The following is a 25,724-nucleotide window of genomic DNA, read 5'->3' on the forward strand; positions in this document are numbered from 1 at the left end:
TGGATAAGTTCTGGTAACTTTTTATAACAGAGATCCTGTTAAGAAACCAATCTGAGAGTAACAGAAAGTGAAGAAATGAATACAGTTGAAAATAAATCTGAGAAAACAATACGGATTCCATTGCCTCAGTTTGCATGTTAAATCAAACTTCAGGCTTATATGTTCAGTCCTACCCTAAGACACTCTACTTCTTTCAGCTTGGAACTACTGAACTTTGTCATTCTATTCAAATTGGGACGCTTGGTTTGCACTTGCCATGCAACTAGCATTTCAAGCAGGAAAAATGTATATGGGGTGGCGGGAGGGCTCAAACACAAACCATAGGTTGCTATTGCAGATGTAATGGCAAAGGATGGCTTGCTACGAAAGAGAGGTGTGGGAGGCCAGGAACAAAGGAGCTTGTGTACCAAGGGCTGTCTGAACAAACCCATTGTGTTTAGCATTTGTTCAGACATTTACAAATGCATTTTTGTCTTGTAGCTTGTCTGCCAGCACTCTAACAATATCATCTGGAAGTAGTCGGGGGTCATTGGCATCCAGCCGTGGATCTTTGGCGTCCAGCAGGGGCTCTCTCAGTTCTGTCAGCTTCACAGACATCTATGGTGTTCCTCAATATGAGAAATCGGACAGTGCTACAGAGTATGGGCAGCTTATGCGATATGACCCAGTTCCTGTTGATTCTCACAGTAAAGATGTACAGTATATTGAAACTGTTGGACATTCTAGCTGCAGTAAGCAAAGGAGATCATTGGACACACCTTTATCTTTAGCATCTCTGTCCTCGCGGTCTTCTTTGTCCTCACTATCGCCACCAAGTTCCCCCCTGGATACCCCCTTCCTACCTCCTTCTCGGGATTCTCCATTGGCCCAGCGGTCAGAAGGATATGAGGAAATGATGGGAACAGGTGCCTTAGAAATGCTCAGAGCTCAGGCCTCTATTTTGGGTGAAGACAAAGCACAAGAAACTGTTTCATCCAAAGCTCTTGAATATTCTACAAGCAGTGAAGGACTTCGAGAAGCAGGACTGCAACTGACAAATGTTCCAACCTCTGGAGGTAAGCTTTTGGCTTTCAACATTTTGTTTTTTTGATTCTCAAAACCCTAAAATGCATGATATGCTTATGCCATAAATAAGTTTCGTAAGTTTAAATAACTGCAGTGGCAGGAATTAATGAAACTAATTCAATTGCCTAGGTGGTTTGTGAATATATTTCTACAGCAATCTCAAAAATGCCCTTTATTTTGCTGTAACTAATTTGTGTTTTTCTCTATGAATATGGGGGAAAAAGTATTAGTGAAATCTGATCAGTTAGTGTTCCTGCTATAAAGCTTGTTAATTAACATGGAATTATGGTAATAAGTTTGGAGGAAGGCAAATTGTTGTTGCTTGGTCTTCACAGCAACAATTTATTTTTACTTTATGGTGCCTTGTTATGAATTTGACAGTTTCAAATCTTCCTGATTCATGTACTGGAAGAGAGGACCACAAGTGGGCTGGCCATGATGCAGAATACCTACCAAAGTCATCCTCAAAAAACTTCTGTCATGTCTTGTCTTTCAGATCTTGAAAGAATGGTTTTTCAAAGTGTTTTTAATGTAATTAGGGTCTTTCTTCTTCACAACAAAGTGAATAGCAGCCCAAATCCAAATAAAATTAAAGCTGTGTTTGACTGAAGAGGTAAACCAGGGTTGAGTGCAGGATCACACATGCAAGTCTCGCACAGTATTTCATTGCATGTTGGTATTAGTACAAAAATTGGACTTTTTATAATAGTGTTCAATTAGAAACCTTTCTGCAAGTGGAAACTTTGCTTGCCAGGTTATTTCAAGACGCACAGTTTTCAAGTGCATTCAACTGAATACAGTGGTACCTCTGGTTACGTACTTAATTCGTTCCGGAGATCTTTTCTTAACCTGAAACTGTTCTTAACCTGAAGCACCACTTTAGCTAATGGGGGCCTCCCACTGCTGCCGCGCCGCCGGAGCACGATTTCTGTTCTCATCCTGAAGCAAAGTTCTTAACCCGAGGAACTATTTTTGGGTTAGCGGAGTCTGTAACCTGAAGCGTATGTAACCTGAAGCGTATGTAACCCGAGGTACCACTGTACTTTCTAAAATCTCTTCCAAGTCTTGCCTGTTGTAGGTCTTCCCTATATTCTTTTCAATATTGCATTATTTCTAGAGCTGAATAAAATTGTATGTAATAAATGCAGGGCCTAATATTTCCACATGAGTACATGTGGAATACATGTGGATTTTACTCCTCAGTTCCAAGTCTGCATCTTTGATTCCAAGTCTTCTGTGCACATCCAGGTTATTGCCTCTTCTATGACCTTCGCTGCTGCATCTCATAGTAAAAATATTTCACACATGCTGGTCAACTATCATCCTGATTCATCCTTTTGTGGTCCACTTTAAGCACGCAATCCTATTTTCTAGTTCTATTTTATCTTAGTATTTTTTAAAGTTACCTTTTTCCCCATCCACCTTAAGTACTTTGTATACGTTGGATTCCCCTCTTTCAAATTATCATTGTTCACTGAGTTTTCTACGATAAACGTACAGACACACCTACATAGTATCATTCCAATTGAAAACAGCAAATTAAGGATTAACAATACAACTTGGCGCATGTCTAACATGCATATAGTCAGGTCAGAGCATATAGTCAACATATAATCCTCTTTCTTGAACCAGTTTCCATCCATAAATCATGAACTTCAAAACCAGATACACCATGGTAGTGAATTCTTCCATAATGTTTTTTAGTGGCTTAACTATTCCACCTTGTCAAGCCACTAGTGTTATAAGGTGGCTCCATTTAGCTATAAAGTATCTATTTTGCTCCCCTCAGTTCTCAGTTCTTATGCTTTAGCTTTTCGGCTAGAGCTATGAACGATACTTTAGGCTGCCAATTCTTCAGCATAAATAGTGACATACATTCTGAAGGTTGTCCAGTCAAATTAGTCTCTCTATTGACACAGATTCATTCAAAGAATGTCAGGCTTCTGGGGACTTCCTCCAGCCTCATCAGGTTTTGGCCAAATGTTTAAACTTGCATTTGCTGCAGCCAATTAGCTTGTATTGCACTTAATCTGGCCATAAACTGCTCTTGGACAATATATGTCCATTTCCAAAAAAGCCCCTCATATCCTATATTCCCCTTTGGTTTCTATTTCCTGTGCTGCCCGCACTTGTCCACACCTGGGACTGGTCTAGGAAAGGTAAGAGTGGAGTTGCTGAAATATGTAGCCATTTCCCCCCCAAACTTTGCCCACAAAAAGGGGTTCTCTATTTGCCACAGCCTTCCTGTAGTGTTCCCTCCACCCCTGAAAAAGAGAGACCTATATGATGCTGCCGGGATGCAGGTGGCGCTGTGGGTTAAACCACAGAGCCTAGGACTTGTCGATCAGAAGGTCAGCGGTTCGAATCCCCGCGACGGGGTGAGCTCCCGTTGCTCGGTCCCTGCTCCTGCCAACCTAGCAGTTCGAAAGCACGTCAAAGTGCAAGTAGATAAATAGGTACTGCTCTGGTGGGAAGGTAAATGGCGTTTCCGTGTGCTGCTTTGGTTCGCCAGAAGTGGCTTAGTCATGCTGGCCACATGAGCTAGAAGCTGTACGCCGGCTCCCTTGGCCAGTAAAGCGAGATGAGCACTGCAACCCCAGAGTCGGTCACGACTGGACCTAATGGTCAGGGGTCCCCTTTACCTTTTTACCTTTATATGATGCTGCCAGTAGTGATCCAATTTAATAGCTGCCTAATCCACCTTTATTATTTGTACGAACAAATTGTTTAACTTGGCATGTTTCCTAGTGCAGTTTGAGATTAAGGGCTCCCAGGACCCCTCTTTTTATTCTAGTAAAGTGTTGTTCAGTTCACTTGGGATTTTTTTACAACCATTCAAAAGGTTTTTGCCAACAATGGATGGAAATGTCAGGAAGAGGAAGTGCAACAAAAGGGACATTTTTATCGCTGCTATGTGGCCTGGTCAAGTAAGGTTTAGTTTATACCAGGAGTTCACTCTCTGCAGGCCAAGCAAAGTTAGGAATCTTACTCCAGCACAGATTTATGCAGCCCCTAAAAGCATCTAGTATTGACACCTTGCTGTGCAAAAAGGCTGCATTTGATAAGGTAAAGAGCATGAAACAGAGCAGCATTCTTGCTTGGTGGCAAGCCATAGGCTTGTTTGTTTGTTTGTTCATTTGTTTTGGTATTGTTTTTACCCTGGACTGTTAAGATCCAAATAACAAGCTTTGGAAAGCATTATTGAATTTAAACTTCCCACCCCAATGCCGGCTATTTTCCTGAATCACAGTTTCAGTTTGTTCTTAAATAATGGTTCATTTTTAACAAAAATTACAGGTTTGACCAACTGATTTCACTATTTACTTAAATTATTCTTGTATTTTGTTTCTCACGTGGCACAACAGAAAAATTTGCTGTAAGTGAACTTAGAATTTCTTCTTGTGGTGGGTTTTTTTTCTTCCTGCCTGTAAAGCCCAGTGTGTGTGTGTTTGTGTGTTGTTTGTTTGTTTGTGTTCTGTATTGCGTGCATGTTGGGAGGGTGGAATATGTGCTCCTTGATTTCATCCAAAAAAATTCATATCTGTAACCATTATAGCCCATTCATGTTGCTGCAGTATTAACTGAATTATTTTCTATTTAATAGCCAATATTGACTACTGTAATAATGTTCTGTGTTTGCAGCTTAAATTGCTGTCTTCTACATGCCTGGTAAATTGTGGGTGAGGATTTACTATTTCCTTATTTTTGGAAGGCTTTTTAAAAAACTGCCATCAAAGTATTTCAAACCCAAAAAATAGCAATACTTTAAAAGCTATTAAAGTAACCACACATTCTTACTGCTTGGTGAATCTCTTTCTACAGTTTTAGTAACTAAAATTACTTAACTTGATGGTAGTTTTTCTGTCCACTAACTAATGTCTCAGGCTTCATGATAATTAAACCAAATTACCCTATATGACATATCACAACTGGTTGTGGGTATATCTTTATACAAGGACTTCAGATCACTGAACTGTCAAATTAAGTTCCTATTACTATATAATATAACTACTATATACTATAATATGCTAAGGGACATGGGTGGTGCTGTGATCTAAACCACTGAGCCTCTAGGGCTTGCTGATCAGAAGGTCGGCAGTTCAAATCCCCGCGATGGGGTGAGCTCCCGTTGCTCGGTCCCAGCTCCTGCCCACCTAGCAGTTCAAAAGCACGTCAAAGTGCAAGTAGATAAATAGGTATCACTCTGGCGGGAAGGTAAATGGTGTTTCCGTGTGCTGCTCTGGTTCGCCAGAAGCGGCTTAGTTATTCTGGCCACATGACCCGGAAAAACTGTCTGTGGACAAACATCGGCTCCCTCGGCCAGTAAAGTGAGATGAGCGTCGCAACCCCAGAGTTGTCTGTGACTGGACTGTCATACTTTACCTTTTTGTAATATGCTAAATTTCAGAGGTTTTGTCTGCCTGCTGCATGATATTTCAAATCTTGTGCCCCCATTTTTGGGTCAAGCTGTGTTTCTGCTAATACTTAGTAAAAGGCATGCTGATAGGTGGCACCTACTTTAATTTTAGTGGCATTGTCTTGTTAATTCATTTGAAAGCATCAGGCAAAATAACTTCAACTGAAACATTTATAACATGTTTGCAACATTTTCATATTGCATCTTGATTTTTTATTTTTTTTTACTGTTATATAGCACAGTATATCTTCTTTTCTTTTCTTTTTGGTGATCTCCAAGGTACAGTAGTCAGTGAAAGAGTCTTTTAGTCTGTCAGCTTTTTGTGGCTACACAGGCACTTCTTCTTTGTTCATTACAATTTTGTAAAAATTATATAAATTTGCAGAACTTTATTACCATATAGGAAAGATAAATTCAGGTAGTGAAGCTCTCCTCAGCTCCTTTGAACTTTGCAAAGATTGGAAAAATCACATTTGTTCTTTCCTCTGGTGGGTTGGAGTGAGTCCATGCAACATAATGTTCTCCATTGTCAAGGCAGTTCACCAGGAAACTGATCAAAAGGGGAACTGTGTTTCCAGGTTAAAAAATGCTGCTAACCTGAATAGTGTAGATTAATTGTAAAGTATTACAAGCATAAGAGAAATTACTAGGGCTTGTTAGTCTATTAGGATCATGTGGTGGGACATAAAGATTACACTTACTGGGAAAATAATAAAAGATGCAGCAAAGGACATTTATTGTTTTGATTTGTTGATACTTCCCCCTTGATTCCTTGGGTGCTGCATTTTACTCCTCCTTGCAACTATTTTAAATGGAATATTGCAGGGCAGGTTTCCCTTGGTCCACTAAGATTGCACATACTTGTGCTGCACACAATTGAGTAAATACATACATCAAATGCATAGTATATTCTCTTGCCACACATAGCTGACGTATACCAACTAGCCTCATAGACTAGTTGATTAGTGGTAGGTTATTTACAGCCCATAAACTAGTAATCTCACCTAGGACTCTGATGTCTAAATCTCATGTGTATCTTATATAAATATGTTAATATAGTTATCAGCACAGATACAAGCCAAGCTATGTGTAGTCAGTTATATACATCTCAAGGTATATTTGGAACACCTTTGCATGTATATAAAATTCAAGAATGGTACTGGAGCTCCTGGGGACGCGGGTGGCGCTGTGGGTAAAACCTCAGTGCCTAGGACTTGCTGATCATATGGTCGGCGGTTCGAATCCCCGTGGCGGGGTGAGCTCCCGTCGTTCGGTCCCAGCTCCTGCCCACCTAGCAGTTCGAAAGCACCCCTAAGTGCAAGTAGATAAATAGGTACCGCTTTATAGCGGGAAGGTAAACGGCGTTTCCGTGTGCGGCACTGGTGCTGGCTCACCAGTGCGGCTTCGTCACGCTGGCCACGTGATCCGGAAGTGTCTTCGGACGGCGCCGGCTCCCGGCCTCTTGAGTGAGATGAGCGCACAACCCTAGAGTCGGTCACGACTGGCCCGTACGGGCAGGGGTACCTTTACCTTTACCTTACTGGAGCTTCTACTTTTTGCTGAGGGCATGGTCTTGAGGGCACATGTTGCAACTACCTTGCTGAAACTAAGCAGGTTTGGCCAATCCCCAAAATGGTGACCACCTGGCAACCCTACAGATCTACCTTGAGGGTCACAGTTGAAGGAAGGCGTGACATAAGTGTACTAAACAACTGCATAAAACAAATGTCCACCTTTTGAGCTGCTTTCCTACTTTTCTGACTTTTGAGAAAAATAAACTTGTCTCTATTTGTATGTATCCTGTCTCAAGTGAACATTTTCGTAGTTTCCATTTGAAAAACCAACTCCTCGTGTATCCTGCTTGTTGTGCACGTATAATTGCTGATAGTCCTATATGTCTGCAAAGCTGTTATGGTACTGCTGTTCATATACGTTGAGTTCCAAGTAAAAATGAACTGTGTATTTGTTTGCTTTTGCTCCAGTCCTATCCCCCCCACCCCGCTTTATTTATTTTTAAAAGTCTATTTTGGACTTGGAAGTATTTACTAGGTCGATTCCTACCTTACGTTACTTGCACTTAGTTTTCATGAAAACCAATGGGATAAATTACTCACAACTTGCCTTAAATCTCTCTTATTTCAGTAGGAACTAAATCCAGTTTACTTAATCTGGATCTAACCCATGGTTTATAGGTTCCATTAGTAAGCATGAACGTATGTAGCAATTACGGTATGATTTATATTCACAGAACCTTCAAAATAAACCCTGCACTATGCAAGTATCTAAATACCCATTTAATTTATGATTAGCTTGATAACACGAAGACATGTAATATTAGATTGCTTTAATCTTATTTGAAGCAAGTTGATCTACAGCACATGCATAGTCATGGTATGGCTTGAAGGCCACAGTAAATATCAGTGAATTACACCAGTGAAAATGGAACATATTCTTCTGGTTTTCGCAACATTGTCTCTTAACTGTCTGCTCATTTTTTCAGTAAACTGCATGAACAGTATTGTCTTTGCCTCGTCACAAAAGAAGCAAGTGACACAATCTAGACATAAATGAGAATGTATTTAACGATCAGCTAAAATGAATAAGACTTGTGTTAGTTCAGGCCAAGAAGTGCCTTGTGTTTCTTAAGGGCCCTTTCTTAAAACTTGAATAAAGCACGGTGCCTTAGTGATATATATAACATTTGTATGGATTGAGTTTTGCTTTTTCAAAATAATAATAATCACAATCATGTATGAATGATCCTTGTCTTTGCTGTTTTCCCATGTTGTAGCTGTGACCCTACGTGAAGATAGTGCTAGAAGGTCAGAGAGGAGAGCCAGGCGAGTCTCAGCATGTCTGTCCAATTATTCACTGGCTAGTGACAGTGGCGTGTTTGAAGCTTTAAGCAAAAGGTCAGGTTGTATAAATGTGTTGTAAATTGGAACTGTGCTTAACATCCTTCCCTTAAAAAGCAACAAAAACACTTGGTAAAAAGTCTTATTTATATACACACTACTCACTAATGGCTAATTCTTTAAAACATTTTAGTTAGGTAGATTTTTTTACCTGGTTCTCTGACTGCTTGATTACTATTGTGCTTTATTTTTTCTTCCTTCCTTCCTTCCTTCCTTCCTTCCTTCCTTCCTTCCTTCCTTTCTTCATAACAGTTTAGGGTCTTGCAAACTCTCCCCACCCAAGCTAGTTAAGATATGTTTGGGATTGGGCTCATTTGGGAGGGAAGGGGTGAGGGGAATAAATCAAATAAATAAATAAATAAATAAATGTTTTTTAATTTGAATAACATGGATGATATACTCAACTATTACACAACGCTTTTGCTAGGTTGCTCCATGGGAAGGAGGATAAGACAATCACATCATATTGCACCATTCTTCACTAGTTCCACTGGTTCATGTTGTGTTTCAGGGTCCAATTCAAAATGCCAGTTTTAGCCTTTAAAGCACTAAACAATTATTTGAAGGACCACCTATGCTCATATGAACTTGCTTGGGCATAGATGCATGCTTTGTATGCCTGCCTGTGAAGGCAGTTCATTTGTCAGGCATGAGTAGCAGGGCCTTTTCAGTGGTGGCTCCCAGAGGACAGGACTCCCTCCTTCAGAGGTGTGCAAGGCCTCTTTGCTGCAGATTTTAAAACAGGTTTTAAACACCCACCTGTTTTTGAACCACCCTTTTAAAACAAAGGCCTCTCTGTTAGTTGTAGTATCTGTCTATGATACTGGTAATGTTGGTGCCTTTATCTGTTTTGGCTATTCACGTGTTACTCATGAGTAGGGAGTGACTGTGTTTACTTGGAAGCCTTTCCCAACCCTACTAGGAATTGCCGAGAATTTAACCTGGTACATCCTGCATGTAAAAAACGGGCTATACCATTCAACTAATACCCCTTTTCTGAAGGGCTTAAAATATGCCAGGCTAGAAATTTGGTGATGGTTAAAAAACTGTCCAGGTTTGCATGCCTGAGAATAAAATTATAGTTCATTATTTTTTAAGGTGAATAGCAACATGTGATAATAGGAAGTAAATATTTAATTCATTCCTTTTCGGCGTTATACCACAAGATGTATGCTTGTAGCCATCTCTTGTTAACATGCAGTGGTTCCCATAAAGTTCGATAATGCCTTTGAAATGTAAATCTTACTTTTGATGGAAGTTCATAATCTAAATAAAGAAGTTTAATAAGCAGTAGGTAAAGTGTGCATTGTTCATACAGAATAGCTCAGGTCATTTGTGGTAATGAAAATACAGCTCTACTGCTAGTTTTTAAATTGCTTTTTCTCTTATCACATAGGAATGAGGATATTGAAGAATCACTTTACAGTGATGCTGTCAGCAATGAGGAGCCCAAAATGCAAGTTGGATTTCTGTAAGTCTTTTCTTTTCTTTTCTTTTCTTTTCTTTTCTTTTCTTTTCTTTTCTTTTCTTTTCTTTTCTTTTCTTTGGTCAATATTCATTGTTAAAATGCAAGTGTATGCCAGGTGTGCAGCGTCCTTAATGGTTAAATAATTTTGAACTTTTGGAGCACAGCTAAGCTGCAGCAGATCATCATTTCAAAGAGAGAATACTCCAAAAGTGAGGAGAAAATTACCAGATCATGTTTGGTAAGGTGTGGTATTCCAGTTCTTCTCTACTAGGGTTGGGCGATACCAGCTTTTCAACATTGTGATGTATCACTAGCTAAACATCGCTACATAGTGATACACTGCAATATTGACAAGGAAGGCCGTCGGCATTTCTAAGCGGTATACATAAAAACAAACTATGCACAAAATGAAAACAATAAAATGAAACATTCCCCCCCCCCAAACCTGCTGGAACAAGAAAGCCTTAATTATGTGTCTGAAGTTCGGTTAGGGTTGTGCCAATCTAATCACATTCGGGAAAGAGTTCTACAGGCTTGGGCCCACAGCTTCTAGCAGTTCCAAGCTGTGTATCTGAGCCTCCTGAGATCTCAGTATTTGGGTCACAAGATAAGGGATCAGGCAGTCCTTAAGATATCCAATAAGGACATGCACCTAAGAAGTTTATTGAGAGGTGGGTTTTATTAATAAATGACTGGAATTTCAAGTTTCAAGACACCTATGTGCAATTTTATTAATGGTAAGATGTGAGCAATCTTTTCTTGATCTTCATGTCTTTGTTTATGTGCTCTGGGATGTGATAACGGAATGGAATGTTGTGTTTTTTGTCATCTTCCTTAGTTTTTATTACCAAGTATGGTTCTGTCAGTAATTCACTATGATACAGTCATATAGTATGTTTTTATTGTCATTTTTGTATTTTATTTTATTTAAAAGAAGAAGCTTCCAGGGTTTCTGGCAGATAAAAATAGTCATTTGTGCTACATGTGTGATTCTACATGTTTTGTCTTTGTATCCTATAGACCACACATTGGGTCACCAATTAATTGATAACTTCTTTTTCAGGCATGACAGTGCAACTGAGTGTCTCCTGGTCCATGTGTTGCAGCTCAAGAACTTCACAGGCTTTGCTGTGAAAGAAGGCTGTAAAATGTAAGTTGAAATACCTACATTGGCCTGATTTTTTGCTTTCCATTCCTTCAAGCGTCAGAATACAACACATTTGTCTTACTTGGGGTTTAGAATAGAAAGTAATTCATTCACTTCACGATGAACTCCAGAAAACTTACGAAAAGCAATGTTAATATATTTATTTTTAATTAAAGACATTTATAAACTACCATTTTGTCCCATTATGGAGCAGCCAAAGCAGCTCTCACAACATGATTTTAAAAAAGAAAGAAATAAGGAACACTGCAAAGCAGTAAAATATACAGACTCAAAAAGTAAAACATGCTGATATTATTAATCAAATAACAAAAGTTCATGTTTATGTCACAATGAATCAGTAGAGGGGGCGGAATCAGGGATTGGCATCTGTTAGGGGATGCCAGAGTTTCACCTTGGTGAATCTAAAATGGCACCCACCTACTACAGAACAGACACAAGAACCAGCTGGGATTTCATAATAAATGCTGCCGCTGGGTAAAATATTTGTGGGGATGGGGAGACTGAGGTTAGTGACTGACGGTGGCTGCAAGCAGTCACACTGTGCTGGGAATCTGATGTGGGGGCTGCTGCATCAGCCACAGGCAGGAGATTGTGCCAGGATGGTGCAGTTGCCCATTTGTGGCACCATGCCGAGGGCACACTCACTGGTGCAGGCCTTGCAGTGTTAACGATATTTGATAAGCAATGACAGTCCCAGATAAATGTCCACAAACGCAGGGAAACTGGGAAACGCTGATGTATATCTGTAGATTATTCACCAGCATTCCCTTGTGAATGCTTAAGAAGTCTATGCTTTTGAACCTTCATAAAATTCATTTTAGTATTCACATGTAGATATTCGACAGATTTGAGATACTTGCTGTAACACATCCACAGGTTTACAGTTTTTCAGTCTGTTGTAAGTTAACCTACTAATAGTATCGTGATTAGGGATGCAAAAATGAAAATTATGTTTCGTCCAATTTTATTTAGGAAGTTAAAATGATACCTTACTGCTTCTGTTTACTTGCTATGACTTTTATTTTTATTTTGCCTGTTCTCAGACATGTGAGGATATACTTACCATCTCTTGAGTCGGGCACATCAACCACTTACTGCTCCAGAGCTTTGGAATTCCAAACTCCCTTAGTGTTGAATGAAGTCTTCCAGATTCCTGTACATTCAAATATTTTGAAGCTGAAATCACTACAGCTTTATATCTGTTCAGTTGGCCATCATCAGCAAGAAGAATTGTTGGTAAGGGGTGCCTTTTTTTGTAAAATAAAAATAAAAATCAGGTATTACGAGTGCCTTTACATTGGTCTGGTTCCCGCATAACACTAAGCCTAACAAACTATGGCTTAGTTGAATGAGCAAGTGTGCTGCTGGAAACTTCACCCAGGCTTGTGGTTTATTCTCACAGCAGTAAGACTGAGGGAGAAGTGAACTGGACACAGTTTTCTAAATGTGCACCAGAACACTTAATTGTTCATTCTAAGCCATAGTTTGGCTTAGCTTTACAGGAAAACCGAACTATTGTAAATGAAAAAAGTGGTTTCAGTTTTCTCATATCCCTGTGTTCAAAGGTGTCTCAGATTTAATCTAATCATCAAGATAATTCCCTTTTTGTGGATGATAGATTTGTTGATGTCATTGGTTTAGGCTATGATGGATGTTCATTTACTATTCTCAGCCTGTTAAAACAAAATCTGGTTTATAGTTATAGCACTGGCAAATAAAAGTTCCACCTTGTATTACTGTTTCTTAAACTGATTCAGCTCTGTTGTTGGAAATACAAAATAGTTCCTCTTTTTCCCCATACATGAATATTTATCAGTTCAAACATCATGCCTAACAACATTTAAGTTGCCTTAACCGTAGTTTGACTGACTTACAGTCTGGAGTGAGCTAGTGGCTGCAGGATTGCATGGTCACATTTCTGGTTTTTAAGGTGTTCCTCCCTGAAATATTACAATACTTCACTGGTCTTTTTTAGGCCTAATGCTAAACTTTGCATTAAGAAAGAGCCCCCTGCTGGTTTACTGACAGGAAACATTCAGCTTAGAAGTACAGTGGTACCTCGGGTTACATATGCTTCAGGTTACATACGCTTCAGGTTACAGACTCCGCTAACCCAGAAATAGTGCTTCAGGTTAAGAACTTTGCTTCAGGATAAGAACAGAAATCGTGCTCCGGCGGTGCAGCGGAAGCAGGAGGCCACATTAGCTAAAGTGGTGCTTCAGGTTAAGAACAATTTCAGGTTAAGAACAGACCTCTGGAACGAATTAAGTACTTAACCCAAGGTACCACTGTAGATGTTAGTGAAACTATTTCCCCCTCCCTTTTTTCTCCCACGTGCTTGGGAGACAGTCTACCCAACAATAGCAAGTAGCATAATTTTCGCTCCAAAACACGCACTTTTTGCTCCTAGAAAGTAAGGGAAAATGCCTGTGCGTGTTACGGAGCGAATGCACTCGACCGGAGCCATGGCTGCCGTCAGTCAAGCAAAGTGGGAGCCGCTTGCAGGGCTTTGCACGGCTCTAGCTTTGCTTGCTTTACAGCCAGGAGGAGGGGGAGGAGCTGAGGAGGAGGGAGGGAAGGAGAGCCATGGCAGCAAAGCGGGCAGCAGCTGCTTACACGCAAGGAGGGACAGATGGGAGCCATAGAGAGCCGGAAAAGCGCTGCGTAGCCAGCAACAGCTGCTGCAACCTCAGCTAGCAACGCTCTCTAAACGGAGCAATGAGGCTGCAGAGGGACGGCAGGGCACAGGAGGGCTCTGAGCCATGAGCGCAGTGAAAACCAGTAAAAAAGTTTTTTTAAAGGCTGCTGGGTACAGGAGGGCACGGGATGAGAGAGAGGGGGAAATTACGATTCTCCCAGCGTCTCAGCTGATCCGCTGAGCAGGACTTGGGTTGCAGGGGATTCGCCATTAGCTGCATAAAGCAGCAAAGAGGGAGAGAAGGAGCAAAGCGGAAGAGGAAAGAACTGCTTACACTGCTGTAAGTGGCTGCTGTCCGTTTGGCTCCTTTAAAGCAACAGTGCTCTTTCCCTCCCCCCTCCCCGCTCAGCTCACCGAAAAGCTCCTTTTCCACACACCCCACGCGAGCTCCTTCTCCCCTTAAACCCCTCTCCTGCATTATTAGCAGCATCCTTCTCCACACACCCCACGCGTGTTCCTTCTCCCCTTAAATCCCTCTCCTGCATCATTAGCCACATCCTTTTCCACACACCCCACGCGTGTTCCTTCTCCCCTTAAACCCCTCTTCTGCATTATTAGCAGCATCCTTCTTCACACACCCCACGTGTGCTCCTTGTCCCTTGAATGCTTTTCCTTCCCTCCCCACTTAAAACGTGGTTACAAAGCACGGATCCACATGGATCCTCAGGATTTTTGCACTGGGTCACCCCAAGTTCACCATCAGATCACATAGCATATCCATGGCTACAGCCTGCACCAAAAAACACACACGCACCCACTGTTTCATGGGGCTGCAATGGCGCAAAAACGTGCTTACAAAGCATGGATCCACATGGATCCTCAGGATTTTTGCATTGGGCTACCCCAAACTCACCGTCAGATCACGTCTGTGGCCACAGCATGAACCACAAAAATCATACATCCACTATTTCATTTAGAATATTTTTTTCTTGTTTTCCTCCTCTAAAAACTACGTGTGTGTTATGGTCAGGTGCGTGTTATAGAGCGAAAAATACGGTATATTTACTTAAACCTTCTCTCAATATATAAAGCCCCAAGTCTTTCACAGGTCATGAACACAGTATCCTCATTTTAGGACATTCCTGTTCTCTCTTAGAACATATCAGAATATATTTTATGCAAAGGGACATCGATTCATAGAGTTGTAGAGTTGGAAGGGACCCTGAGGATCATCTCGTCCAGGCTTGGCCAAACTTGGCCCACCAGCTGTTTTGGGACTACAACTCCCATCATCCTTAGCTAGCAGGACCAGTGGGCAGGGATAATGGGAATTGTAGTCCCAAAACAGCTGGAGGGCCAAGTTTGGCCATGCCTGATCTAGTCCAACCCCCTGCAGTACAGAAATATGAAACTATCCCATGCAACCTTGGCGTTATTACTCTAAACAACTGAGTTATCCAGGCTGTGTATTCAAATAAAATAAAAAAGAGGCATCTTTGCAGAATGCCCTACTAAAAGTCCCCAGCTGCTTCTTCAGTGTTTTGTATTATAATAAGAAGTAGCCTTGTAGACAGCAAATGTTTTCTCTAGTAGTATGAGTATTGACTCATTTTGCTTTAATGTCTTCCCAGGGCATTGCTCAGATTAGCCTAGCTGACTATGAGAGCTCCAATGAGATGCAGCTTCACTGGTACCCCATCCAGATATTCACTGGTTCAGACTGTGAGCAGACGAAAGACAGACCAAAATGTGAAGAAAGTGCTTCTCAGATTTTCGAAAACAAAGCTACAATGAAAATGGTATGGCTGTATCCGAGCTTTTCTGAACATGTTTCTCTTGTATGTTTCCTTGTGTGTGATACAAAAGATGTTCTTATAACGTTTGATACTGAAAGTTAAGGGTGAGCAAAATGCATATAGCATATGCCTAAATTCAGAGGAGAAATTTTATTAAGGCTAAATAGGGTTAATTTGCAATTATTTAATTGGATGATACCATTTTCCATTGGATGATACCATTCATATGGATGCTTTTAAATGTATTAGGTCTCTCAACCATTTGTTTTAATATATATTTTGTCTTATTCTTTTTTAACCTTTTTGTATGTAGTATATTAATACTAGAGGTAGTAGTATTTTGGTATATTTTTATATAAAGGCATATTTTAGTCAGTGCTTCTTCAATACTGTAGCAGTGTAGATGATGATGGTTGCTATGGCCATGATGGTTGAAACAACAACAGCAATAAACAGAAACAGTGATATGCCTGGATCTGCTGAGAGATACTTGCATTTGAACTTATTCTCATCAATAGAATTATGTCATTTTAATTGATCTATAGATTACACACCACAACTGCACACATGTGTAAACATGCTCGTATTTTTCCATATTTAAATATCTAGCCATGTTTGGATTATTGTGAAAAATTTGAGCTACTTCACACCACAGTACTTAAGTTCAAATTTAATTTGTTGTAAGCATGTCAAAATTCTGAATTCAGTCAGAATGCTACTCTTTGGTTTTAGAGAAATTTCCAACCCAAATTACTTTGTGCTTTTGTTTGAACTTAGTCATTATTGTTGTTCCTTCGAAAGGTTGACTTCAGTTTTTCTGCTAAGAAAATGACTCTCATTTGATTCTAAGTTAATTTCCATTCTAGGATGCTGTGACTGCCCTTTTAGCTAGGACCACAGCTCAACTGGAAGCTGTGGAGAGAGAATTAGCAGAGGAGAGAGTAAAACTGGAGTACACAGAAGAGGAAATTCTAGAGATGGAGCAAAAGGAAGACCAGCTAGAAGCTGTGTCAGAGAGGTAACTTTTTCAAAAGGGTTAAGACAGAACATAAGTTTTTAAAATAATATATGTGAGATTCTGTTGAGATATTAAATGTATCAAATCTTATATGTTATTTATCTGTAATCGTTAGCTGTTAGATTAGCATTAGCTGTTTTATGATACTGGAGAATACATAACTCAATTTCATACCGTATTTTTCACTCTATTGGACGCAGTTTTTCCCCTCCAAAAATTGAGGGGAAATGTGTGTGCGTCCTATGGAGCGAATGCAGGCTTGTTCCATAGCTGCACGCAACCCCTCCGGCAGGGAGAGGCTGCACGGGGCTATGGTTTCTTTAGCCCTGCGCAGCCTCTCCTGGCAAGGAGAGGTTGTGTGGGGCTAAAGAGGAAGCCAAAACAGCCAGCGCGATCCATCCCGCTCGCTGCCTTGGCTTGTGCCATAGCCGTGCGCAACCCCTCCAGCAGGGAGAGGTTGTGCGCAGCCTGTATGCTGCTCTTTGGGGCTGGGGGTGGGGAAAGATTTTTTTTATTGATTTCCCCGTCTAAAAACTAGGTGCACCCTATGGTCCGGTGCGCCCTATGGTGCGAAAAATACGGTATTTCTTAGTTCAGATTTGAATATGCAGAACTTGGCATTTAATGGCATTTAATTTCCAAGAATGCAAAACCTTAATAGGATCAGTAATGGTACTGAAGTATGTATTCATGTAACACTTCTTCTAGAATCGTAACATAATCACTTATACTGCGTCTAGAACTAGAAGTAGTTTTTAGATATTATTGTTGCCGATTCTGTAAGTCTAATTTTTTTGGGGGGGGACTGGTGTTCACAGATTCATAAGAAGATAGAACAGCAGCAGCAGTGGCCATGTGGGGCTAGTTTTCTGGAAGTATTTGCATTGTATTAAACATGCAAAAGGGCAGTGTGAAATTAATTACTGGAACCAAATTTCATTGCTTGATGTATTATTTTTTTTCTGCAGAAGTTGGCAAGCAGAATCAGTTGACAGTGGATGTAGTAATTGTATGCAGACTAGTCCTCACCCAGAGTCTTACTGCAGTGAATCATTACACAGTCATATGCTTGCACCTCAAACAGATCAGTGTACTTCTAAAAAAGTCCCGCCTCCACCTCTAAAGGCAAGTAGAAATAATTGTACTTTCTGCTCCAGTTTTTGCTAATCCTTAACTGGGCTAGGCCAGTGATATCTTTCCAAGATGCATCTTCATTTTCTTCTACCTTAAGCTTCAGTACTTTTGTTTGTCTTACAATGGGGCGATGCTTTATAAGCCTGTAAATATTCCTGTTTGTTCAGACCTTTAACTAACCTGATCTCTTGGGGTAGTTCTGGCCTGCACGTCACTGCCACAGATAATCTGTTAACATTTTTTATGTTTCTGTGTTGTATTTATAGATTATTATTATTATTATTATTTTAGTTTTGGCTGAAGATTTGCAACTTGTTATAATGGAACTCATTACGCTCAAGTCATTTTTATAGTGGTGCTGGACCATAAATAGCTATACTCTAGAGTGCTCTGGAAATGCTTGTATGATAAGCTGAATGAAAAGATAAGCCTTTTCAACACTTGAAATTTTGGTTCTTATTTTAGGTAGATAAGGAGACCAACACAGAAGAAACAGCTTTGCTTCATAAAAACAGAACTGGCCGTCGATCCCGTGGGTCTGCTTTTGTTCGTAGTAGCACCATCGTTCGCTCACAGACATTCTCACCTGGTGCACGAAGTCAGTATGTTTGCCGAGTGAGTAGTAATTGTTATTAAACAAGCAGTCTGGAACTGTGAATGTTATTGTAAATGCTATAGCATTTGCTCTTGCATTTGAACCTGGACCAATAACTGCTTTTTATGTGCTGTCAGGTTCAGTTCCCATATTCTTTTGTTTGAGAGTATGGTAATGTATGCCTTAATCTCTGTATTTTCTTAAATGCACTTTTTAGATAACGTTGCTGTGGGTTTTGGTGAGGGGAGGTGGTGAAAATAAAAAGACCTAAGGCCCCCAGTAGACGGGCTCAAAGGCAGCACTTAAGTCTGACTGGTTGGCTGATTATTATTTTTCTCCTGAACTGACATGGATAAGTCTCACTTGTGTTGCTGGAATAAAGATTAAATATCAATTTCCATTTTGTATCTTTTCCTATCAGCTATATCGTAGTGACAGTGACAGTTCTACTCTGCCAAGAAAGTCTCCATTTATCCGAAATACTTTGGAAAGACGTACGCTGCGTTATAAGCAGGTATAGTTGTGACTGTAAAATTTGGGGCTTTGCATTGCTGAGGCATTTTTACAGAAGGAAGCTGAGATTTTTTTTTTACTACATTGGGATACCATTAAGGATAGTTTGGTATGGCAATGTAATAATGTATGTTGCATGTATAATCATACACTGCAGCCAGAGCTATTAAAATAGTTTGTAGTGTTAGATCAATGTTAAATATGTTCCTGTTGAATTTACTGATTTAGCCTGGATTAATGTTGGCAGCAGGATTTTTAAAAATCTGTACTCCACTTCCTTGGGGTTTAGACAAAGTCTGTACTGGAAAGCCAACATGCAGAGAATACGTAGATCAATACAATTCTTAACTTTTTAGAAAGTATCAGCCCCTTTTTAAAGCGCTATATTTAGAATTCTTATGGCTCACCACTGTGAAGATGTAATATGACAACTTGCAGCTCATGGTTTACCAAGACATTGCCCTGTTTGTATTCTCCCCATCTGTTTCCTCTCATGTGAATTCCCTTCTCCATCGCATAATTTGCTTTAACAATGGCTTAGTATTGTTTGGCTTCAACACTATTATAGTGAAAGATATAGTTAATCTCGTGAAAACATAGTTTGTAAACACAGCTCAAACCATAGTTTTGAATAACATTGGATAGGAGGTTAGCTATAGCCGTGTTCCTCTCAGTGCTGACATAACTCCAAAATATGATTAAAGTGGACCACGAGAAATGGAATTTCTCCTTCAAAAGGATATATGCTAGCCCACACAAATTCAAACCATGGTTTGAAGTCATCCCGTTGGGCCAATGTCTCTGTCAATTAAACTGCCCCAAATTGCTTCCTAATATTTTGGTTTATTTCAGGAGAATGCACAATACCTTGCAGTTGGAGGAGAGGTCCAGGCTTGCTTGCATTTGAGACTTATTATCACATTCTTGTTTTAATGTCTCAGCAATCCTGTAGATCATCTTTGGCTGACCTTATGGAGAGGACGTCACTAGACCTGGAGCTGGATCTCCAGGCATCCAGAACAAGGCAGAGGCACTTGAACGATGAATTATCTATCTTGAGAGAGTTGCGGCAGCGCCTGGAGGATGCCCAGCTCAGAGGTCAGACTGATCTGCCTCATTGGGTGCTTCGGGATGAACGATTTCGAAACTTGCTGAAGGAAGCGGAGAGGCAGGTATGGCACACTGGGGCCTGCAGATTATTGCATTCAAGGGTATTATGTTATGCAGAAAGCTCCAATATAAGGAACTGACCTTCATAATTTTTAAACGTTTTAAAAATTGTAATCTTTGCCCTAGTAAAATTGTTACAGAGCAAACTGTAATAGTTATCTTACTCTGCCTGTGACAGTTTGCGGGGAGGCAACTCTTCTACTAATGGAAGGGTAGCCTTGGTAGTTCTGCCACCCTAAGAAGTGTAGGGAATGTCAGCCTGGGAGATGGCTTTCTCTGTAAAGGTAAAGGGTAAAGGGACCCCTGACCATCAGGTCCAGTCATGACCGACTCCGGGGTTGCGGCACTCATCTCGCTTTATTGGCCGAGGGAGCCGGCATACAGCTTCCGGGTCATGTGGCCAGCATGACAGCCGCTTCTGGCGAACCAGAGCAGCGCACGGAAACGCCGTTTACCTTCCTGCCGGAGCGGAGCCTATTTATCTACTTGCACTTTGATGTGCTTTTGAACTGCTAGGTTGGCAGGAGCAGGGACCGAGCAACAGGAGCTCACCCCCTTGCGGGGATTCGAACTGCCAACCTTCTGACTGGCAAATCCTAGGCTCTGTGGTTTAACCCACAGCGTCATCCACGTCCTGGCTTTCTCTGTAGCAGCTCCTAAATTGTGGAATTCCCTCCCTATATCATAATGGTATAGCTTCTGCTATATGCTGAACACACACTTCTCTACAGTGGCCATTGACACCTGAGGTATATATATTTCGAATCCACTCTGTACTGATTTACAAATCCTTTTAACTTAATATTGTATTATTATATTGTTGTAACCTGCTCTGGGGCTTTCTAAAGAAGAATGGGTAAGAAACAACAACAACAACAACAACAAAATGTATATTCCTGTTATGTACAAGGAAGGATTTTTCTCCTCACACGCAGGTGGTGTAGAAGTTAGGGGAGCTTCTCAACATAAAGATTTACAAGGTAGCATGTTTAGCCCTGCCTTTGAAGAAAGTGGGAGATGTCATCCAAATGAGGTTTCCTTCTGTCCAAGGAAAAAGAGTGAGCTTTTATCCTAAGCCCAGAGTTCCTCTTAAAACTTATTTTTGATTTCGTATGCATCCTCTTTAGACAAGACAGACCAAATTTGAACATCGTCAACAACAAGCAGCAGAAAAATTGCTTAAAAAGGCATCCAAAGAAGTTTACCAACTACGTGGTCAAAACCAGAAGGAACCTATTCAGGTTCAGACCTTCCGGTAAGTAAAGTGTAAACTAAATATGGTTTTACCCCACTCCTTTCAAATGTAATCCAATGTACTGGGTGTCAGGTTCCTTGAAATGTTCAGTCAAGTTGTTATGTGTTTGTTTCTTCTCTATGCGCTGCTTATTCCTGAATGTTTCTACAGTTTGAATTCAAATGGAATTACTAAATCTAATACCTGCCTTGCATTCTGGATAGCAGTAATATACAGAATAACAGTAATATATAGAAGTAGTTTTAGTGTGTTAGAGCCAGACACTTTAAAAGTGGATGTTTTCTGGACATTTTGTACATTCAAAATATTCAAAAAATATTTTTGAATCATGGAACTGTGTCTCCAGAAGGTGATCAAGTATGTATAGGGGATGGGGATTTAAATGAAAAAGTGAGGTATAAATATTTAACAAATAAAAGCAGAGAATTGGCAGGATCTCCAGACTAAGGCCTAGTTCTCATTACGGTGATCAACCTGTCTCTGGGCTGTACAACTTCCAACTTCAGGTGGACTCAACAGAATTGAGGGTGGTAGCCAACTAATGTGTTCCGACAGCACAAAGATCTACACTTACACAATGGAACTTTCACCCCCTCCTCCCTCACTCTATGTGCCCCTAAACCTGTTATGGAGGTTCCCCCAACCCTCCAGAGCATATTTGCAGGGTGGCACAGCGGGGGGGGGGGGGTTATGTTGTGCAATTGTAAATCTTGGTACTGACAGAATGAATCAGCTCCCTGAGAAGGCAGCATACAACTTACTGCGTAGCCTTGTCTTCTTCCTAACATGCCAGCTTCATATGTGGCGATTTTTGTTTCGTAGTGACTTTCAGTCTGAAGTGATCTAGCCCAGATACAGTTTTACCATCTCAGTGAGAAGTAGGCCTAAGACAGTTTATGAGAGGTCCCCTTAATACAGTGATCCTGAGAGCTAGCACTTGGAAGAATTAAAAATACGTGGAACATTTGGAATGCAGCTGCTCTTAAACACTGAAGTCACATTTTCAGATTTAGCCATTTTTCAGTTGTAGCTTTGCCTTTTCATTCATGTATAATAAACATGTTACAGGTGACTAAAATGTACACACTGAAATAAACAGTTGATTTATTACATTTATGGAAGTATATTAAAGTTTCCTTTCACATGAGAACGTAGATCATAATTAAAAATATTACTCTCATGGAGATGCTGTGGAAGGATGAACAAGGGTGGAAATATTTAGTTGTCATTTTAGCAGCACAAAATGTAAACTGCCAAAAGGATTTGTAGTTCAGAAGTATTCAGTTAAACAATTTGAACTTGGGTGTTATTTGTTATACTACTTTGCTTTAGTTTATTGAAATGCCCAGTTTTAAAAGTGGTACTTAAATCTGCTCTAATATGTAGATATTCAAAAGTAGATGCTGAAATATCTGTGTAATATTTTCCCTTACCATTTGCAGGGAGAAAATAGCGTTCTTCACAAGGCCAAGGATCAACATACCTCCTCTGCCGGCTGATGATGTATAACATGTTACTTTGTAAACATGAAGTATTTATCTGCCTGTTTAAAATGAAGTTATTAAACTAGTTAAGTTTATTTTTTAAAATCGTTGTGCAAAGACTATTAATATACACATTTTGTAAAAAAATAATAATAAAGTAAACAAAAACATATATAAATATATACATCTATATATATTATAATAGTGACTGCAGCAAGGCTTGGTTTTTCCTTGTTGTGAAATTGACATCTCGGAAGACAACTTATTTTATATTAAAAAAAAAAATCAACTATCCTGTTAGAGTTATGTACTGTTTTTATGCTGTTTTATTTGACTTAAAAGGCTGGAAGACAGAAACAACGTGAGTTCAGGCAAATTCACTGTATTGTAATTTATTTATAGTAACTCATTTTCCTTGAAGGAAAATATTTACTTTAATATGTATTTTTTAAAAAACAGAAATTTTGTTACTCAGTATTTGTCATACAGTAGAATGGAACCATTGAGCTGGTTTTGTTTCTGGTAGCTGAAATGAAAATACTATGTTCTAAATTTGTCACTTTTTAATCAGCTTTACTGTCTGCATCTTATAATGTATCGTGTTTTTTTCTGGCACTGTTTTGATATCAAAATATCACCTGCAATGTTTTCTTTTTAAAAAGAGATTCAGTTAAAATGCCATTAAACATTGCTAGGTGAAACTGCATGTTCTTACTGTGCACTACTAGATTGTTCTCATTTCAGTTGTGTCAAGTATGTCTCTTATAATTTTAAGTAGTTTTTCTGTTTAACGAGGGAAGGAAGAAGGTGACAGGTCTCTCTAGCTATTATTTTAGGAAAGGCACTTGTGAGTTTTCCATATTAATCAGCAATGTAGGATTTGGACACTTCTACTATTTGATTGTTCCAGAAAGTGGTTAGGACCTCATTTAGGAAATTATCCCAGCTATCATGGGACTTACCAATTTGTTATATTTCCTCATAAATCTTACATTCACAACTTCATTTTCTTTAATTATAATGATACCTTAAAGTGTGACTCAAAAAAACTTGACCCCATACTGGTTTTAATGCTACATACAGAGGAGGTGCCGTGGATCACCTGATCAAATACCAGCTTATGTTTGCGGAAGCATCATAACAGTGATGTGAGTTTTGCCTATGGTTCACTCAAGGCTTTGTCTACTTTTGTAGTAAAAAAGCCTAATTGTGTACATGCCTGGAACTTCTTTAGTTTCTGAACTATTAGCAGACATTACCTCTTTTCACCCATCACTTTCTATGAATGCTGCAGACTTCACCAGCGATTCTTCAGGTTTCCACATGAGCTGCTATGCAAAATTCAAATATGTGGCATTGTCCTGCTATATTAGAAATATTCCTCAAAAAAAGCTACTGTCCAGATAGTACATTTTGTGGTGTAATTTCAAATCTGTGCTAATTCTTTGTTTTCTTTGTTTTTGTTCATTTCTGTTCCCTCCCCCACTTTAATTATTCAAATTGTTGAGTAAAACCATTTTCAGTTGCATTCCTAACCTCCATAGCACTAGCAATCTCTTCTGACCTCATATTACATGTACAGTTGAATACATTTTTCTTATCCCATTGCTAAAGTGGTTGAATGGCATAAGCTTTTGCATCAAACTGAGATTGTTCTCCTGAATTTGGTAAGATCTGCTAAAGCAGTTTGTTGCCCTGTTAAACATTACTTTTTTCATTTGTGTTCTGTAGCTTTGAAGACGGTCACTTGGGCTTTAGGAGAACTTGTAGTTTTTGTTAACAATGGACTGTCACCTTAAATTCCCGAGAGTGCCACTTCTTGTGTCTTTCAAATGTATGAAAATGACTTTATTATGCTATTGTATTCAACGTCAGTTACCCAAAGAATTATGTCCCACAAAATGGGCGCCTATATTTCGGAGACTTCAATAAATGAACACCATTTTTATATGGGACACTGTCAAGTCAAACTTTGGTGTTAGTTAAAAATCAAACATTGCCTTAGGGAAGCCTGATACCAAAGAAAGTTGTTAAGCTAAAAACGAGTCAGCTTGGAACTCAAGCACTGTGTTAAGCTCACGAGAACCTAACCATTAAATTGTTTTACATAGTCTTGTGTTTTGAGAGAGATTTTAAACCATATGTAGTGCAAATCATTAAATCTGGATTAAAGATTAACAGTGTAATCTTGTGTATGTCGACTCAGATGTAAGACTCATTGAGTACAGTGGGACTGACTCCCAGGTAAGTGTAAAAAGGATTGCAGCCTCAATCTCTTAACGTGAATTTTGTATGATCATATTTTGATGGATGTTTCAAGCTTTTCAGTTGGAAATGAGAAACGCTTGGCATTACCATTACGGGTTGCTGTATAGAATCTCTGCTTGGTATGTTGGTAGATGGAAAAGGGTCTCTTGTCTGGAAAAAATGAGCTCAAAATTCCAAAGGAACAAGAATAATGGTTTGGAACTGGGGTAGAAGCTCTAAAGGGGAATAAATCACTGAATTAAGTATTTCCCAGCACTTACCCAGGAGGTGGTCTTGAGTTGTTCCATCGTATTACAAACTGACATGTGATTAATTTGGGTTACAATTCAGCAGCTCCCAATGCACTTGAAAAATGCAGTAGACAAAGAAAGCTTTCCCATTTTACCCCCAGTGTGAAGACAAATAAACACTGCAAGTGAAGACCATGTTCTATCAGCTGTGATGTATACTCCTTGTTTGTGACAAAGAGCAGGCAGTGTAAATTTGTTGCCATCTATTACGACAAATCACTGTATTTTGTTTGCGTACGTTAAGCCTATGTGGAGTAAATGGAAGGCACTGTATGTGAAATAGAAAATGTTTTGGAGGCTCCCTGATAAAGTATATTGCTGGGTTGTAGTGGTGGTAGCTGTGCAGTATGCCCAGAGATTTTAGGGAAGATAAGATTCTGACTGTCAAAATGAATACTGCTACAGTGTGTTAAAGTGTAATATCCTCTCCAGTATTCATTTCTTGTGTTTGTCATACTTTCTGAATGGATTGTGTCATTTGTATTTGAAAAGTATTCTGAAAAATAAATTTTTAAAAAACTTGCCATAAA

At 39.7% G+C, this 25,724-nt stretch overlaps 1 protein-coding gene across 4 annotated transcripts in view; it reads left to right on the forward strand.

The window, feature by feature from the left end:
* The window catches only part of WWC3 (WWC family member 3), a 59,771-nt gene extending 34,047 nt beyond the window's left edge, over window positions 1-25,724 (forward strand). Inside the window, exons 12-24 of one of the 4 annotated variants that reach the window (XM_083501824.1) lie at window positions 481-1,055; window positions 8,274-8,394; window positions 9,794-9,868; window positions 10,929-11,015; window positions 12,077-12,269; window positions 15,303-15,470; window positions 16,334-16,485; window positions 17,454-17,610; window positions 18,085-18,234; window positions 18,636-18,728; window positions 19,669-19,899; window positions 21,025-21,152; window positions 22,595-25,724. In XM_083501824.1, coding sequence (XP_083357950.1) covers window positions 481-1,055; window positions 8,274-8,394; window positions 9,794-9,868; window positions 10,929-11,015; window positions 12,077-12,269; window positions 15,303-15,470; window positions 16,334-16,485; window positions 17,454-17,610; window positions 18,085-18,234; window positions 18,636-18,728; window positions 19,669-19,899; window positions 21,025-21,152; window positions 22,595-22,661 — 2,197 coding nt within the window. In that variant the 3' untranslated portion in view covers window positions 22,662-25,724. Of the gene's footprint in view, window positions 1-480; window positions 1,056-8,273; window positions 8,395-9,793; window positions 9,869-10,928; window positions 11,016-12,076; window positions 12,270-15,302; window positions 15,471-16,333; window positions 16,486-17,453; window positions 17,615-18,084; window positions 18,235-18,635; window positions 18,729-19,668; window positions 19,900-21,024; window positions 21,153-22,594 lie in introns of all 4 variants that reach the window. The other 3 variants (XM_083501826.1, XM_083501823.1, XM_083501825.1) reach the window with 3 other exon arrangements.

The sequence above is a fragment of the Podarcis liolepis genome (genome assembly GCF_965112155.1).
Source record: "Podarcis liolepis genome assembly, chromosome: 4".
Classification (NCBI taxonomy): domain Eukaryota; kingdom Metazoa; phylum Chordata; class Lepidosauria; order Squamata; family Lacertidae; genus Podarcis; species Podarcis liolepis.